The following is an 18,350-nucleotide window of genomic DNA, read 5'->3' as shown; positions in this document are numbered from 1 at the left end:
ATTTTAGATTGGAGGTGTTTGATATGAGTCTGGAATGAGAGTTTACAGTCTAGCCAGACACCTAGGTACTTATAGATGTCCACATATTCTAGGTCGGAATGTTGAACCAAAGGAAATGGAAGAAAGAAGAAAATAGCAGAAGGTGGTCAGCCAGCTTGTTTGTGTGTGTTCAGAGCCATTCTCACCAGGTTAAATAAAGGGTTTATCTAGCGGCTGTTGATGTGGTATTATCACATTAGGTGAGGGATTTCTGAAGCTCGCGTTGGAAGGCCTGAATGTGTGGGAGCGTCCATATATATATATATATATATATATATATATGCGTCCCTGCGCGTTTCTGTGGTCGCGTGGTTAAATAAAGTGCTTACCTAACCCTGTTGATGTTCTATCCCTGTTATCACATTAGAGAGGGCTTACGGTTGCCTGCACTGGCAAAGCAGAGAGGGATTGCCACTTGTAGCTCAGCGACTGACTGTGCATGGCAGTGGCACAGTTACCAGGAGCGGCAGACGAGACTGCCACTTTCAAGGCACCCGTCAAAACACAGTCACTTGCCAGCCGAGCTACCACCGTTTCAATACAATATCTGTGTACTTCAAAGTCATTACTGCTGGTCACAGTTGACATGTTTTTTTTTTACATGGCAGTTAAGAGTACTTCCTGTAGTTTCTGGGTGTCTGAGAATAAGTCACATCTGGTCTTCAGGGCATGGCTAGTGTTGCAAGGAGATGATGGGGGTGGGGGGACTCTTTGGATCAAATCCATAGGTGTGCAGTGCAGTGAGGAACTGGGAAATACATCGCACAAATGTCACAGACAAGAGGTAAACAGGGGGGGGGGGGGGGGGTGTAAGGTAGAGGAGAACGAGAGAAAAACGATATCTACCTGTGAGAGACAAAAATAGTACTATACTTACAGACACAAAATGTAAAGCAAGCAGGACGATGGAGAGAAAGAGGGGGAAAGAAAACAAGGCAAAAACAAATGAGACATTAAACACACAAAACAGGAACCCAACCCTTTGTCATGCTCCTGGGAATAACCATTGGTGTCATCATCATCCTAGAGGTACCACTAGTTATGGATACCCCACCACTGGAGAGAAACATCCATGCCCTGGAAGAGTTACAAAAAAAAGGAGGAAACCTCCTGAGAATCCTCAGGAAAGCCTATGTAATGGGAAAATTGTGGCTACCAAAACATACAGTAGGTAAATACAGTTAAACAAATATTCTCTCTATGCATGCTATTAGTGGAAATATCACATTGAGCTTGGAGACATATTAGTATTGAGTCAAAGTTTCATGCATCATCCTCATGAGAGAGAGAGAGAGAGAGACAAAAAAGAGAAAAGAGCGGGAGACGAAAAAAAGAACGAGGGAGGAGAACTGCACTGGGCCTGCTGGTTTTAATTACACTTCCTGCTGTCTGCAGTGGGGTGACTAAGGACACACTCGCCTCTGTAAGTCAGACTGACACACGCAGTATCCAGCCTACTTTCTCAGCATTGGCTCCCACTGAGCACAAAACAAAGCAGATCGAGTCACACACATCCCCACTGAGAGTATAGGCTACACACACACACTGCCCAGTTCTCACCCTCACTCAGAGTTTACACACAGCATGCTGTTCAGCACACACAGCCTACACAGGGATCCCTACACAGGGATTGCCAGCTTGTAGAAAAAAACAAGGGAAATTAGTAACCGCTGGTTCGTTCAGCCATTCCTATGAGGGAAATTAAATTGGGAAAGAATAGGGTTTTGGGATAAACGCCGAAAATAAGGTCGGAGGTTAACACAGGCTTAAGAGATCTTATACATTTCGTTCTATTAGATAATATCAGGGCCTCCCGAGTGGCGCAGTGGTTTAAGGCACTGCATCGCAGCGCAAGCTGTGCCACTTGAGATTCTGGGTCCAAGTCCAGTCGCGACCGGGAGACCCATTGGGCGGCGCACAATTGGCCCAGCGTTGTCTTTGTCCCATCGTACACATTGGTGCAGCTGGCTTCCGGGTTAAGTAAGCATTTTGCCAAGAAGCAGTGTGGCTTGGTTGGGTTGTGTTTCGGAGGATGCACGGCTCTTCACCTTTGCCTCTCCCGTGTCCATACGGGAGTTGCAGCATTGAGACAAGACTAACTACCAATTGGATACCATGAAATTGTGGAGAAAAAGGGGTCAAAAAAATGTATAATATCAGTTAGTTAACATGACCTTCATTGATTATGAATCTTTTGTGCTTTTTTTTTTTATTACAGAAATTCACCACAAAAGTGAAGTTAGCTGATGTAGATTATCTTATAGAACAAAGCGTATGAGATCTCCTAAGCCTCGGTTTACCTTATTTTTGGAGTCTATCCCAAAACCCTACAAAAACTCCATTCACTTCGTGGTATCCAATTGGTTTTGTCCAACCAACCATGGCGGAGCTACTGCCAACAAAAAGACGCCATAAACTATTGCTCCCTATGCTACACACTCCAGCAGCGTCAGAGTGCGGCAGCCACATTCCTGGAATGCCCCCGGCCAGTCCCGCCCCCCCCCGATGGGATTAATAAAGACAACATTCCTGGTCTCGTTCACACGCCACTAACCACACCACAGAGCCAACTCAGTCCGGACCCACCGGCTACAAACTACCAGGCAGACATACATCATTATATCATCTACTGCAGAATCCAGAACCCTTACAATGGTGGGACTGGCACACAACTTTGCCCTTGCTCAGAAGATATGGTAACTGTCCTTTCATCAGTCTTTGACTAAAAACCAGCATGGCTCAAATGCTACATCTCAGATGGATCTCTTCCCACCAGCAGAAAAATACACAATATCAAGATAGTAATTCACGTTGACTGAACATGCAACAGTTTTGTCTCAATTTGCCCCAGGTTTACACCAAATCTATAATAGTGTTCCACGGTTTGTTTGATTTTTAATTCAATTGATGTTTGTTGACAACCGAATCGTGTATCAATCAAGACTAAACGTTTATCTGAAGTATTTGCCCCAGATGGTTGCGTCTCCCTAAGAAAAAGACAATCCAATGGTTTCTTGCACCTCAGCAGTTAAGAACCCTAACACAGCATTGCCAATAAATCAGCCACAGACATCCAAACCATCAGATTGCTGAGTCACAAAGACATAGATGCCAGAAATAGCCAAGAGCTGGCTCACGTCAAGGTGACTATTGTCATGTTTTAGTTGAAGAATTCCATTAGAGGATTAAAATACAGTATGTGGAGAATTCATTTATGATCATTCAGGATAGGATTCAGACAATCATTTCACAGGGTTCACCGCCATCGACTACAGGTACAAATTGAGTAACTAAATCTGGCACATTTACAGAAATCATGATCGATGTGCATTATCCCTGTCAAATAAATCTAAAAAGAGTAAAAGTCATACTAAGTGGCAGGTCACTGACTACAGGTCCAAAGCACTGAATCCTGATGAGGCAGTGCCATCCAGTCGTAGGTTGATCCTAGATCAGCACGTAGGGGGATGTTCTGCTTGGAGCATGTCCAACAGGGCTGCGCCAGACAGACACAGTATTGACTTTGCCCAATGCCAATGACACACCCAGTAATAAATGCTAATGAAAATATTGTTTCTCTCGCTCTCTCTCAAATGCATGGGTATTAGGCTTAACTTTTAAAATTTTTATACAAACACTCCTTAACCATCTTGTGTCTAGCCGTTTAAAAATATACTTTGCCTATATTCGCTTTGCTCTCCATTCGAGAAGCTATGAATGTGACTGAAGGCTACGCTTCATTGTTTTATGCATGGCTTTCTCCTGAACAAACAATCAATGTAACGGATTGCCATCTCAAAAAGTTATTTGAATAGCCTAGAAACGTAAGACTAACAATGAGAACAAATAATATCAATAGCCTATAGAAAAATCAAATGACAAGTTTAATCAAGTTTACCATTAAAAAAAATATACATGTCAAATGTTGAGCTTAAATTTCACAGGCAAAACCATACTTATCATATGGAATTGGAAGTTCACATGTGTAAAAACACTCACTTGAAAATCAAATTTCAGTTTGACATGTAAGAAAACTGTGGTTGAAATAATGCTATTCTCCTCATATGTGAAAACATATCGTAGCAATGTTTCCATCGGTGGAATTAGGGTGACCACATCTCAAATACGCCACAGGTTTGGATGGCCGTGGCTGATCTATTGGCAAATGTCATTTTTATATCATGGATTGTCGATCCTTGCATCCATTGCGTAGTCTATGGATTTGAGAGTGGTTGCATTTCTCCAGCCTCATCCCTCAGCTTTTTACTGAAACTGGTGGGGAGAACACTTTGTTAATGTTTCAATTAAGGATTGCTGCTTTAAACGCCTTCAATAGAGTAGTGTTATTACATCCTCTAGTTGGGACCACTTCCCCTCAGTGGCATGCAGTCAGGGTAGGGAGTGTTTACCCTGTGATAATCTAATAAAGAAATGCTGTTATGAACAGCCAAATAAAAAAGGAATTATTATATTTGTCATCTGTTTTTTCCTCAATGATTATAGTTGTTTTTTATGCTAAATAAAAAAAATCTAAAACTGCATCAAAAACCTGAGGAAATTCTCCAGAGTATTCACGCTTTCATTTCCTGCCATTCAAATGCATTCGAATTGATAATGCTGCAGCTGTTCCTGAGTCCAGTTACTGTTAAATGGACAGGGTCAGCATAGGCCTCGCTGTTTTGCCTAGCTTTCTTGAGCCGATTTCATATTTTGCACCTGTGTATTGCCCAAATATGTTGTGTTGGTATTGCGTGGGATAAACGGTGCATATTAGGGCGTGTCTACACCATTTGGCGTTCGCATCCTGACAAATGGTCATTATTGCACCTGAAAAATGTTCTTAGTTGGAATAATGTAACTCATCGCTTTGGAGGGTTTGAAGTAGTGATGGGGGACAAAAATCGATACAGCTACATATAGTGATCTTTTTCTTGGACGATACATCGATATTTGACACAAAGTATCACACACACAACCGTTGAAAAGTTTGGAGTCACCCCCTTTTTAATTTTGAATTATTATTAAAGAATAGACTGGCGTTATATAGTACCGGTCAAAAGTTTCGACACACCCACTCCAAAAAAATAATATATATATATATATTTTCTACATTGTAGAATAATAGTGAAAACTATGAAATAACACATTTGGAATCATGCAGTAACCCCCCCAAAAAGTATTAAACAAATAAAAAGATAGATACTTCAAAGTAGCCACCCTTTGCCTTGATGACAGCTTTGCACATTCTTTGCACACGCCCCAGTCTGACAACTCCAAGCGGACTGTCATGTGCCTTTTACTGAGGAGTGGCTTCCCTCTGGCCACTCTACCATAAAGGCCTGATTGGTGGAGTGCTGCAGAGATGGTTGTCCTTCTAGAAGGTTCTCCCATCTCCACAGCGGAACTCTGGAGCTCTGTCAGAGTGACCATCGGATTCTTTGTCTAAAAACCTGTTTTTGCTTTGACATGAGGAAAAACATTAATTTAATACATTTTAGAATAAGACTAACGTAACAAAATGTGGAAAAAGACAAGGGGTCTGAATAGTTTCCGAATGCACAATATGCAAATGATACCAATTAAATGTGTCCATATATTGCTATTTTAGTGGCAACAGTTGTATCTGTGGATGCTACATCGGTCTATGGCTGAGCTGAGTAGAGCAATATTTCATTTTGTCGGATAATATGAAATATGCCGACATTGAAGGCTATCGCTTGTGTATCTTGGCTACATTGGTATTTACCAAGAATGTAACGATTCATAGGTCCCTGATTCAAAATGTTTAAGATCTGACTGCATCGGTCCTTGGGCTCCAAACCGATCAAAATGTAGCATGCAAAAGGTCATTAAAATGCGAAAATGGCTTGCGTGATTTTAGGCTGGATTAGTTGAGGGACAACTTGTCATTTGCTAGGTCATCGTCATCAATGCTCTGTTGAAAACTCTGTTTTACAGGGATTAAAAGTAAACTACCGGAGAGACACAGCTCTCATCTGGCTATACCTACTGAATGGGCTTACAATATAATTTATTTTAATTCTTCAGGTTCACCATCAGTCATGGTAACAGTGTATAGGGTCATTATTTGATATAGAGGGTAATGTTGATAAATTTCATAACGACTAATCACTTTTGCGAGGCACATTGCATGGCCGAAGCTGGAGGAGAAAAGAAGCTTGCTAAAAAACTACCAAACGGTTAAAACCATTTGATTTTCATATGGGGGTGAAATCCCACATTGTGATATTATATATTCATTGGCTATGTCATAGCTAATTTGTAAACAATATTGATACATTACTAGCTCAAACACTTAATGTGCAAAAATTACAAGTTCATTAGTGGTTAATGGTAATTTCAGAATCAAAGTGGGGGGGGGGGGGGGGGACAAAAAACATATACAATATTGCCCCCCCCCCCCCCTAATTTGATAGTGCTTACCCAGCCACTGACCTAATAGCAACCCACGGAGAGCTAGTCACTGTAGCCAGACAGACCAAAGCAACAAAAGAGAAAATGGATGACCACCAAAAGAGATGAACAGGCCAGTGAGACATGAGGAAAGAATGTCAGAAGAAAAACAGACAGGGTAGAGATTTTTAGCAATGGCAATTTCTTAAAACACACTACAATGTTGTTTGCAATATGTCCGTTTTTTCCCCCACCACAACAGACAATTAACTTACACAGTAGGAAGTAAAACAAACAAAAGATCGAAGTGCAAACGCAGAGGCCCGGTTACCAGGAAACGGAAGGTGTTTTGCTTTTAATTTGACCAGCAAGCGGTCACTTGGAAGTAAACGCATTCAACCATCTGCCGCTGTGACTGCCGCATACGTGAGGGGACCTTTGCTCCAAAATATGGGAGGGGGAAAAAGCAGGGGCATGTAGAAAGTGCTAGGTCGGAGGACGTGTCCTTTCTTGGAACAGGGGCCCAGGTTATTTTACACAGGCACTGCACTAAGTGCCTCTCTCCCCCCTGGAGCATGGCTTAGGGCAGGATGTGTTCACACCGGACTAGCATGCTTCACTTCCTCCCTAGGTCCTGTTTGGTTCCTGCCTGGTTCTTCCTACAGTACCATGGGCCACAGGCCATCGCATCCACCATCCACACACCTACATCTCACTCTGACTCATCAAGCTCACGTGTTACAACAAGTATTGGAGATTGCCCATTGTGTTTGTGATGCTTTATGAAATTAGATATGTATAAGGAAACAATGACAAAATATCTGGCTTTAATATCCTAAAAGCGTTTTAGCTGTTATATGTCTGACTCAGAAGTTGACAATGTTACGTAAAACTCGTATTCTCGGTAATTGTACCAGAGATCAATCTCTTACCCAACAGATGGGTGATGGTTTAGCGACAGATGTTAGGTCAATAATGTCAGCGTCTAGATTAGGCTACAGTGGATGGATGGCCTGCTAATCGACCGGGCCTGAGAAACTATTCCAGTGTGTTTGCCCATCTGAGGACGAGGTTGCCTGGGCGCAGGCTTGAGTGTTATTCTTTTAGAGTGAATGAGAGAGAGAGACCCTGTATTCAGAATTAGAACTGCTGACGCAGGCATTCTGCTTTAAGGCTACACACAGAGGTCTGAGAACTTCTTCCACACAGCAAACACCTGCAGTAGAAATGCAGTGGATTAAAATGCACTCTACCTCTAAAACGGGAGATGTGGACAAGCTTTCTGACACGGTCATAGACAGATGAGGGAAGTGCAAGTAAACTTTACTGTAGGGCCGGGATGATACTAGTATCACGATACTCGTTGGTATCGTGTCAAGGAAACAAAACAAATCAGATTTAACTTCTTTTGTAAAACAGCCCTAATGTTGCAAACAAACATCATTGTTGTCATCGAGTCAATTATTTATTTTCCAAGCCATAGCGCACAATATTTTACATACAGCAGGTTTTTAAAAAGGACCAAAGTTTTCTGTCTGCTTTGTGTTTTAATGTTTCCCATGGGAAAAAAGATTGCGATACTGGTATCGTCCTGGCCCTATATTACTGCATATCATACTTTCCATACTTCTGTGGCCAATAATACTTTTCCTTTGAGCTGGCCCAGGCAAATTGGGGCAAACAATTTCAACAAACCCTAAATATCCACCATGTGTCCTAATACACACGTTGTTATTATGGAACACGTCATTCCTCCAATGGAAGACTTTGGGCATTATTACATTTGCGCAAATCCACTATGAGCAATACAGAACAAAACGTGCACCAATGGCCACTCTGCCAACACTCCTTCCTCGCATCATTTCCCTCCATTATGGCTTCCCCATTAATGCCACAATCCTCTATTCTTACTCCTGTTCTCTGGGGCTTTCACCACTTCCTTCCCTCTTTCACTGACGCGGGTCCCCGTGCCCCTGCGGAGATCGGGTTCCAAAAGCTAGGACGCAGAAGTGGCTGGGTAAGACAGCTCACCACCGCCACACTCCACTGTAAATAACTCTGCTCACCTGACCCAGCCTGCCACACCTCACTTAATGCTATAATGACTGGTTTCATTTCCAGTCTAAGCCTCTGACTTCACCACTATTGTGTTGTGAGTTTATAATGACAAATTGCTCTCTGAGATGTTTCCCAATAGCGGAGAACAGTAGCGGAGAATAGTTTCTGTGTTGGGAAAGAAATAATTGTGCATTCTGTGTAGTAGGCACGTGTTCGGATTCTTGCATGTTTTAATGAATGTACAAAATGGGTCTGTGCAAATGTTGTATGTGATTTTACACTATGCCAACTTAACTGGTTTATTACTTCCAGTAGAGGGCATGCAGGGTGACTCAGGGCTAACGGCTTTATCCCCTCATCTTTAGTACTGTAATAGCTTCCGGTCCTGTAGCATAAATCTAGCTTCCTACCTAGCCTAATCTCTTACTATAAATGGAATACGGGTCACATCATGGCGGAAGGAACCAAGGGAAGCAAACGTAAACACAAACACACATTAAGCACTGCATGAGCTGTAGGCTAGATGGCAACCAGGCTAGCTGTCCTCTAACTGCATAGCTATCCACTGAGTCTGTTGGTGGAAAAAAAGAGGGGAAGAGAGAGAAGAAAAAAAAAGAGGGAGCCTCTGGGGATGCCAACAAAGGCCAGTCTAGTCTTCACACTCAGTTGTCTCTCACACAATGAGCAGTGTGTGTGTAGGCCCGCTGTCATACACACTCCTCTCATTAGGCGAAAGAGCAGCAGTCCACCAGTCAAACCACCCCCCTGACCCGGCTAGTCTACAGCATCCTGGGAGAACTGATACTGCGCTAATGCCCTTCACTACACAGAACGGTACAGCTCAGTCAAGCAATCTGCACCAGAGTACATTTTTGGAACTAAAAATGTTCACTGCTGAAGAGGATTACTCGACTTGATTCAATAGTCTGAAGAATATCCTGTAGGCCCAGTCATTCCGAGTAGTTTTTGTGGATCTCTTTGAGAGAGCACATAGAGGAACCTGGAGGAGGTTTGTTCTATTTAAAACTTACTTAGGTATGTTCCACCAATGTTCAGGTTGACTTATTTGAGCCCCCGGGAAGTTAGTGACCTAAACTACTCACCCAGCTAGCGTGCATATGCCGGCATAAGTGTATCCTCTACAGATATGACTCAGGGCTAACTGTGTGGGTACGGCACAAGTTTGTATAGCACAAGAGTGTATACGGCAAATTATGAACGCTTACACAAATGTGTATTCCACATAAGTGTACATAGTGCAGATAGCCCCAGTAAGACTGCTATTCTGCTCCAAGGCTCTTATCCTGTATCAATGCTCTGTAGTGGACAAGTACTTAGCCAGGCTGATAAGGAGAAATTACACTGACCTTTCTGGTGCTACAAAGAGTACTGGGAGAAATACAAATGTTGGATGTTTGTCTGCTCATAGGAAATAGCCATTACACTGATAGGAGAATGAAACCATTAGATAAGCATAGCAAATTGTAACCAACAAGTGTTGCTTTTATTTAATCAATTTTAAAATAAGGCTGTAATGTAACAAAATGTCTAAAAAGGGAAGGGGTCTGAATACTTCCCGAATGTACAGTGCCTTGCAAAAGTATTCACCCTCCTTGGCATTTTTCCTATTTTGTTGCATTAAAACCTGTAATTTAAATGGATTTTTATTTGGATTCATGTAATGGACATACACAAAATAGTCCAAATTGGTGAAGTGAAAAAAATGACCTGTTTCAAAAAATGTCAAAACGGAAAAGTGATGCGTGCATATGTATTCACCCCCTTTGCTATGAAGCCCCTAAATAAGATCTTGAAACCAATCACCTTCAGAAGTCAAATAATTTGTTAAATAAAGTCCATCTGTGTGCAATCTAAGTGTCACATGATCTCAGTATATATATATATATATATATATATATATATATATATAAATAAATAGCACACATATCGGTTCTGAAAAGCCCCAGTGTCACTAAACATGGGGCACCACGAAAACCAAGGAGCTCTCCAAACAGGTCAGGGACAAAGTTGTTGAGAAGTTGGGTTATAAAAAATATCCAAAACTTTGAACATCCCACGGAGCATCATTAAATCCATTATTTTAAAAATGGAAAGAATATGGCACCACAACAAACCTGCCAAGAGAGGGCCGCCCACCAAAACTCACGGACCTGGCAAAGAGGGCATTAAATCAGAGAGGCAACAAAGAGACCAAATAAAACCCCGAAGGTGCTGCAAAGTTCCACAGAGGAGATTGGAGTATCTGTCCATAGGACCACTTTAACCCCCCTGGGATATGTGGGACGCTAGCGTCCCACCTGGCCAAAAGCCAGGGAAAATGCAGAGCGCCAAATTCAAATGAATGAATATAAAAATGTCTTTAAATCACACATGCAAGATAGCAAGTTAAAGCTACACTTGTTGTGAATCCAGACAACATGTCAGATATCAAAAAGGCTTTTCGGCGAAAGCAAACGATGCTATTATCTGAGGATAGCACCTCCGTAAACAAAGAGAGAAACCATGTTTCAAACCTGCAGGCGTGACACAAAACGCAGAAATAAAAATATAATTATTGCCTTCCCTTTGACGAGCTTCTTTTGTTGGCACTCCAATATGTCCCATAATCATCACAAATGGTCCAATTCGATTAATTCGGTCAATATATATCCAAAATGTCAATTTATTTGGCGTGTTTGATCCAGAAAAACACAGGTTACAACTTGCGGAACGTGACTACAAAATATCTCAAAAGTTACCTGTAAACTTTGCCAAAACATTTCAAACTACTTTTGTAATACAACTTTAGGTATTTAACGTAAATAATCCAAAAAATTGAAGATGGGATGATCTGTGTTCAATACCGGAAGAAAACAAACTGTAGCTAGCTTTCTGGTCACGCGCCTCTTCAAGTGCACTTCAAGTGACCCTCGTTCAAGATGGCCGTACTTCTTCATTACACAAAGGAATAACCTCAACCAATTTCTAAAGACTGTTGACATCCAGTGGAAGCAATAGGAACTGTAAGAAGGTCCCTTAGAAATCTGGATTCCCATTGAAAAGAGAGTAACCTCAAAAAAGAGAGTAACCTCGAAAAAAAAATCTGAATGGTCCTCGGGGTTTAGCCTGCTAAATAAGTTCTGTTATACTCACAGACATGATTCAAACCGTTTCAGAAACCTCAGTGTTTTCTATCCAAATCTACTAATAATATGCATATCTTATATTTTGGGGATGAGTAGCAGGCAGTTGAATTTGGGCATGCATTTCATCCGGACGTGAAAATACTGCCCCGTCACAAGAGGTTTTAAGCTGTACACTCCACAGAGCTGGGCTTTATAGAAAAGTGGCCAGAGAAAAAGCTATTGCTTTAAGAAAAAAATAAGCAAACACATTTGGTGTTCGCCAAAAGGCATGTGGGAGACTCCCCTAACATATGGAAGACGGTACTCAGGTCAGATGAGACTAACATTTAGCTTTTTCCCCACAGTGAAGCATGGTGGTGGCAGCACTATGCTGTGATGTTTTTCCATCGGCAGGGACTGGGAAACTGGTCAGAAATGAAGGAATGGTGGATGGTGCTAAATACATGGAAATTCTTGAGGGAAACCGGTTTCAGTCTTCAGGAGATTTGAAACTGGGACGGCGTTTCACCTTCCAACAGGACAATGACCCTAAGCATACTGATAAAGCAACACATTTTTTTGTCTCTCTTGTCTTTTTCACAATGAAAAATATTTTGCAGCTTTAAAGTGGTAGGCATGTTGTGTAAATCAAATTATACAAACCCTCCAAAATATATTTTAATTCCAGGTTGTAAGGCAACAAAATAGGAAAAATGCCACGGGGGTGAATACTTTGCCAAGCCACTGTACTTTACAAAATAGTTTAACCTGCCAAGTGTCTAGTCTTGCCTTCTATGAGCTAAATCCTAACATGAGATCTGCGCGCCATCTTTACCCAGATGCTGCTGTTGCTGACAGCTAATCACCCCATCCGCCTGCAACATGCACCACACAAACTCTTCTCATCTGCTTTTTCTTTCGCATCTCAGTAACCCATTTTTGTTACATAAAGGCAATGTGCCGAGTCTAGGGAGTTTGTGAATCTGCATTTACATGCGTTGCCTGTGACGCAGTGGATTTGAGTCAAATCCATGAACTACATTTATAGGAAGTTGCTGCGGCTACGATAAAAATGAAGAAAGCGTTGGCATTAGGGTAAAATGCCACCATTGAGGCCTGTGGTTTTCTGCCTTCATTAGAAAATGAAGTACTGTCCTTGTAAGCCACATGTGACGCACATGTTGAGGCTGTGAGAGAGATGTCTGTCTGTGGAGCAAGCAATCCCCTTTTAAAAGAACTAGTGAGCATCACTGACTCATTGCATCACTGACTCATTGCACTCCTGATTCAGAGGGGCTGGGTTAAATGCGGAAGACACTTCAGTTGAAGGCATTCAGTTGTACAACTGACTAGGTATCCCACTTTCCCTTTCTCTCTGTCAACAGTGACAGAGAGAAAACTCTGCAACTTCAGTATCATGCACCGCAAACCAGCTACTCAACCACATCAGAACTCACATTATAGATTATTTTGAGGGTAGAGCTCTAAAAAATAGTTCGTCTGAGGTCTGAACCGATGTTATATTTGTAACAGTTGCAGTATTTTTATGGCCCTAGTTCAGGGGTCTCCAACCTTTTCTAGCATGAGAGATATATATATATATTTTTTTGTTAAGTAATATGTCACAAGCCAAAAAAAGAACCACATCCTTCTCCTCTACCCTGGTCCTTAGGGTACAAGATATGCGTTTTCTGTCAATATACCTGGTATATACATTTGTGTTATTTTTTTCCCAGATAAGTTGTCCTGATACGACCCATACCAGCTCACTGTCTGTCAACTGATTTAACTTGTAATATATGCTGGCTCCTTTCCTGTTGCAAATTTATTACGGGGAACGTATACATTTCCCAAATTGACCTTCTCCTGTAACATACAGTACATATATGTAACACACGTAAGCCCTTTACTATTGCCCTTCCAGTGGTTAATAAACAACTCTAAGGGGGCCCCATAAAAATCAGCAGTTCTTTTGTTTTATTTTTCCTGACATTTTATTATTTACTCTCAATATAAACAAAAACTGATGTTCTGCATCATGTCAATGCTTAAATCACAGACCAACTTTGAGGTCTAAAAAAAAACTACCACCGTTTTTTTTGGTGCAAGTCCCCTTTCATCGTGCATTAATAACCTCTACAGGATCGGTGTCCCCTTGTGGGACGGTTGAGCTAACGTAGGCTAATGTGATTAGCATGAGGTTGTAAGTAACAAGAACATTTCCCAGGACATAGACATATCTGATATGGGCAGAAGGATTAACAATAATTTAAGCTAACTGCACTGTCCAATGTACAGTAGCTATTACAGTGAAAGAATACCATGCTATTGTTTTTTTTAAAAGGGTCCGATCCTTTATGCAAGAGAGGAATGTGTTGGTCTAGCGATGTTTCTGCATTAAGGCCTGTTGCTTTGCAGCACTTGTCATGGCAGAGTTTGCAAAACAATGGCCACCCAATTGAAACAAATAATCTATATATTCCTGTCAGGTAAGCCTACTTTACAGTTAACATTTAATTGAGAAGATTTTGGGGTAAAGAGTTTGTCTACAAGACGGTTATCATTACCGTCGCTAACTGGCTACATCCGGAGTAATAGACAAATGTGTGCACCAAACAGACAGACGGGCAATACTTCAAGAAAATAATTGGCAGATATTGTGTCAAGTTTGGATTTTTAAGCCAATAGTTGCTAACCAGGAGTGGAATAATGTCCATGTGGCTTTGATTGAATATTTATTTTATTTAACTAGAAAAGTCAGTTAAGAACAAATTCTTATTTACATTAATGGCCTAGTGGGTTAACTGCCTTGTTCAGGGGCATAACGACAGATTTTTACCTTGTCAGCTCTGGGATTTGATCTAGCAACCTTTCGGTTACTGGCCCAACACTCTAACCACTAGGCTACCTGCCTAGTAGCCAGGAGCTTTATGTTTGACAGTTTGCGAAGGAACAGATGACCAAAAAAAAGCATTTACTTTCAAAATTGCTTGGCGAGCTACTTATAGATGGGTTCTTGGGGCATGTTCAACCCCAGAGAGAACTTAAAATTTGCCATATACCACAGTTTATTTCAATACCAATGAGATTCCAATAGAGTAACTACAAAGTAACTAGACTAGCCTATATGACTAATACCAAACAGTTACTTTACATTACCTTTCAAGCACTGTAACGTGCTACTTGACTGTCTGCAACAAACAGTCACTAACTTCTTGACTGCACCCTCTTTACTGTACAAGTCCTTTAACGGTATTTGCTTTAGTTCCTCCTGTTCTTTCCAGATTTCAATAACATCCTTGCCTCATGAGGTCACCTGAGTAGGATCCAAGGGTACATGTGAAGCTTGCTCTATGTACTGCAACTGTGAACAGTTGGAGCATGCTCATATGAGTTCACTATAAAACATCCACATAGCACTGACGTCATACCTTTCTCACATCATATCCTATCATGACCCCCCCCTGCTAATAGTAATACCATGAAAACATACATCTCCCCCTCCCTCCCTCTCTCCCTCCCTCTCTCCCTCCCTCTCCCATAGTCTAACTAGACGAGGACTGTGTGCATTGATTTCCTGGGGATGAGCCTGGTAACATGACCTAGGCCACGTGTAGGGTTCCCGGCCTGAGGTGGAACGGACCCCTCAATGGGAACATCCCCTCACTGTGTTACAGCAGCAGCAACAGTAGGCGAGCGTGTGTGTGTCTGTATTTAGGCCAGGCAATCCCCATATTTACAATACTGCTATGCAAGTGTGTGTCACCTGACACGGGCACTCAATAGATCAGGCGTTTATACTGTTCTTATGCCCCCAGCAGCCCATCCCAGCCCACCCCCAACATGCTTATCAAACACACACCTTGTGTCTGCCCTCTCAACACACAAGAAGAAGTGAGGCCACTGATTAAACGTGTCACACACACTGGTTTACAGGCATTAAGAAAGAAAAAATGTTCTTAAGATTAGGCATTAACTTATTTATAACCGCTATACAAACAGTCAGTCAAGAATACCTTGTGCTCTCTCCTCCCAATCGAAACTTCAAATGGAGTGTCTACTTCGAGATAAGTACATTGCAATTCCTCTTTGGCTATAGATAAACTATGGTGCCAAGTAGTCTTTCATATGAGCACCTGTTGTTTCACAACTTGTTGATGGTGAGTCATTTAAAAAGGTTCAGTATTAGGTGAAAAGCTAGTGGAGAGAACAGTAGATTGACGCCAGTGTGGCTGTAGACTACAACGCATTCTTTAGTAGTGAGTCATGCTGGAAAAGGCGTTGCATAGGGATCTCCAAAGATGACCCAAGTCTGTCGGCTAATACTCGAAAGCTACTTTCCGCTATGACTCCCATTCTACATGTCGAAGTATGTGTATTTCCACTCTTTTTGAAAGCTTCTTAATTCAAAATATACCTTTATCGGGAGTAGGCCCTGCCTATCATGTCACTTGTTTGCAACCAGGTGTCACGGAAAAACACAATTTTGCTGTTTCGGCAGTAAGATAAACAACTTTTTCTTTCTGTGGACTGTGTTTATGGAAAGGGGATGACAATTGACATTCCTACGGTGCCATGTTCACAAAGTCAAAGCCAGTCTTGGACTGGAGCCATTTGATAACATCTATGTAGCTATGTTGTAGTCTTGGGTCTCTCTTTATGTAATGTTGTCTCGCTTGTTGTGATGTGTGTTTTTTGTCCTATATTTTTATTTCATGTTTTTGTATTTTTAATCCCAGCCCCCTTCCCCGCAGAAGGCCTTTTTTTGACGTTTGGTAGGCCGCCATTGTAAATAAGAATTTGTTATTTAACTGACTTGCCTAATTAAATAAAAGGTAAAAAAAAAAAATACAAAATTCAAAAACAAATGTACACTTCCACGAGGGAAACAAACGTGGGCGCGCGTACAGAGGCCTTATCAAGGTAAGCACGCTACACTGTGAGAACTGAAAAAGTGGATACACGTTTGAGAACGGTTGTTATTTGACGTAGAATTAACGAGCCCCTAAGTTATTTTACCACCAAAAGTGTATTACATGTTTATAAGGACAGTATGGCGGCAGGTAGCCTAGCTGTTAGAACATTGGACCAGTAACCAAAAGGTCGCTGGTTCGAATACTTGAGACGACAAGGTAAAAATAAATCTGTCGATATACCCTTGAGCAATGCACTTCACCCTAATTTGCTCCAGGGACACCGTACTACTATGGCGGACACTTTAAAATAACATTTTTACAAGCATTTAGTTACACCCGCAATAACATCGGCAAAATATTTGTAAGCGACCAATAATGTAACGTTATTTGATTAGAGTGGCTTAGCCCAGGAACGTGACTGGCTAGCTAATGGAATAATTAGCCTACGCTTTGTAATCAAATGGAATAAAAAACCACCAATAGGCGCGCCTTGTTCTAAAAATAATAGCAGGCTACAGGAAAATATCCATAGGCTAGTTTAGACTATGACAAATTCTACAATTTGTTGATCATGTGGAGCCCACCCGAATGCCTTCAACTTACTTCTCCGCCGCTGCTTCTTTGGCAGTCTCATCTTTCTTCTCCTGGTCGGTCACCGGTATAGCACTTTCAGTCACAGGTATAGCAGCACCTTCGGTCTTCGTGCAGTAGGTCCGGGTCCCAGGTGTGGCGCAAAGCAAAGGGCGGTGGACACCGGCATGGAGAAGCTTCAATTTGAAGCTGACTTGGACATCAAGAGAGGCGTTGCTGGAGCAGTAGTGGATTGGTAACGACGTTTTATTTCTTGTAATACCTGTCAAAGGGCGCTTTAGGTTGGATTGAAACAACTCCTTCAGCACTGCCGAAAACCTAAACTGTAACATTTCAATCCTTTCGAGCAAGTTGAGGAGAATGTCTGCCTGAAAAAAATCCTAAAACCCGGAATTGAAAGATAGGCAAAGTCACTGTACCACGTTAACATTCAGCGTGGGCAATGACTAGCACTGTACTAGCATAATGTACTGGCGTTGTAAAAATGAATAAAATCCCTTATCTTACGCCCCCTAAACATCCTATTGGTTGGAAGCGTCTTTATGGCGGATTGGCTGGTCTTGGTTTCTATCATAATTTTGTCCTGCATCATTTCCTCTGACGAATTGCGGTTCCCTAGCGGCGGGAAATATTTTAATTATTGAAGGGCATTGATGAAAGTTATTGCGCGTGCCGAATACCGATTTATATCCCAGAATGTATGTGAACTTTAATCACACTTTTCATAAAACACTGTTCAAAACAAGGATGACGTCCCATGTGGAGGTCATTCAGTTTGTCTAGAAAATGTTATGGTAGCTAGGTCCAGCGTAGCTTTTGTTGCTCTTTTAATTTGACCTTAATCTATGGATGTCTTGAAAGACTTTCAATAAAACATAGATGATGAATGGAAACAAATGTACATTATCTAATGATAGCCTAATGATCTAAGCCTACGCTCAGAAGTAAAACATAAAAGCACAGCTATTATCATTCAGACATGGAGCAGTAGCAAATCATTCTAATCAAATGAATGAGTTGTGACAACAAACCCTTGTCTACTGGGAGAGACAGATTGATGCAGGCTCTCTCTCCCCCAGCTGGACAAATACAGTGTCAGTTCCCATCCTCAACCTTGGAGTGTGGCATACTTAGATTGACATTTTAAATTGGACAATACTCTGTCAGCACCAAAATATCATAGGAATTTATTGGACAGTCTTGTTGG

The 18,350-nt window shown here is 41.6% G+C and overlaps 1 protein-coding gene across 8 annotated transcripts in view; it reads right to left on the bottom strand.

Moving 5' to 3' along the window:
* The window catches only part of glsb (glutaminase b), a 63,659-nt gene extending 45,976 nt beyond the window's left edge, over positions 1-17,683 (bottom strand). For 2 of the 8 annotated variants that reach the window (XM_020454175.2, XM_020454183.2), the window contains exon 1: positions 17,156-17,635. In XM_020454175.2, coding sequence (XP_020309764.1) covers positions 17,156-17,475 — 320 coding nt within the window. In that variant the 5' untranslated portion in view covers positions 17,476-17,635. Of the gene's footprint in view, positions 1-17,155 lie in introns of all 8 variants that reach the window. The other 6 variants (XM_031794121.1, XM_020454189.2, XM_020454140.2 and 3 more) reach the window with 4 other exon arrangements.
* Positions 17,684-18,350: the final 667 nt, after the last annotated feature.

This window comes from Oncorhynchus kisutch, linkage group LG2, assembly GCF_002021735.2.
Source record: "Oncorhynchus kisutch isolate 150728-3 linkage group LG2, Okis_V2, whole genome shotgun sequence".
Classification (NCBI taxonomy): domain Eukaryota; kingdom Metazoa; phylum Chordata; class Actinopteri; order Salmoniformes; family Salmonidae; genus Oncorhynchus; species Oncorhynchus kisutch.
Note: the sequence above shows the minus strand (reverse complement) of the source record. Positions and strands in the feature narration are given on the sequence as shown.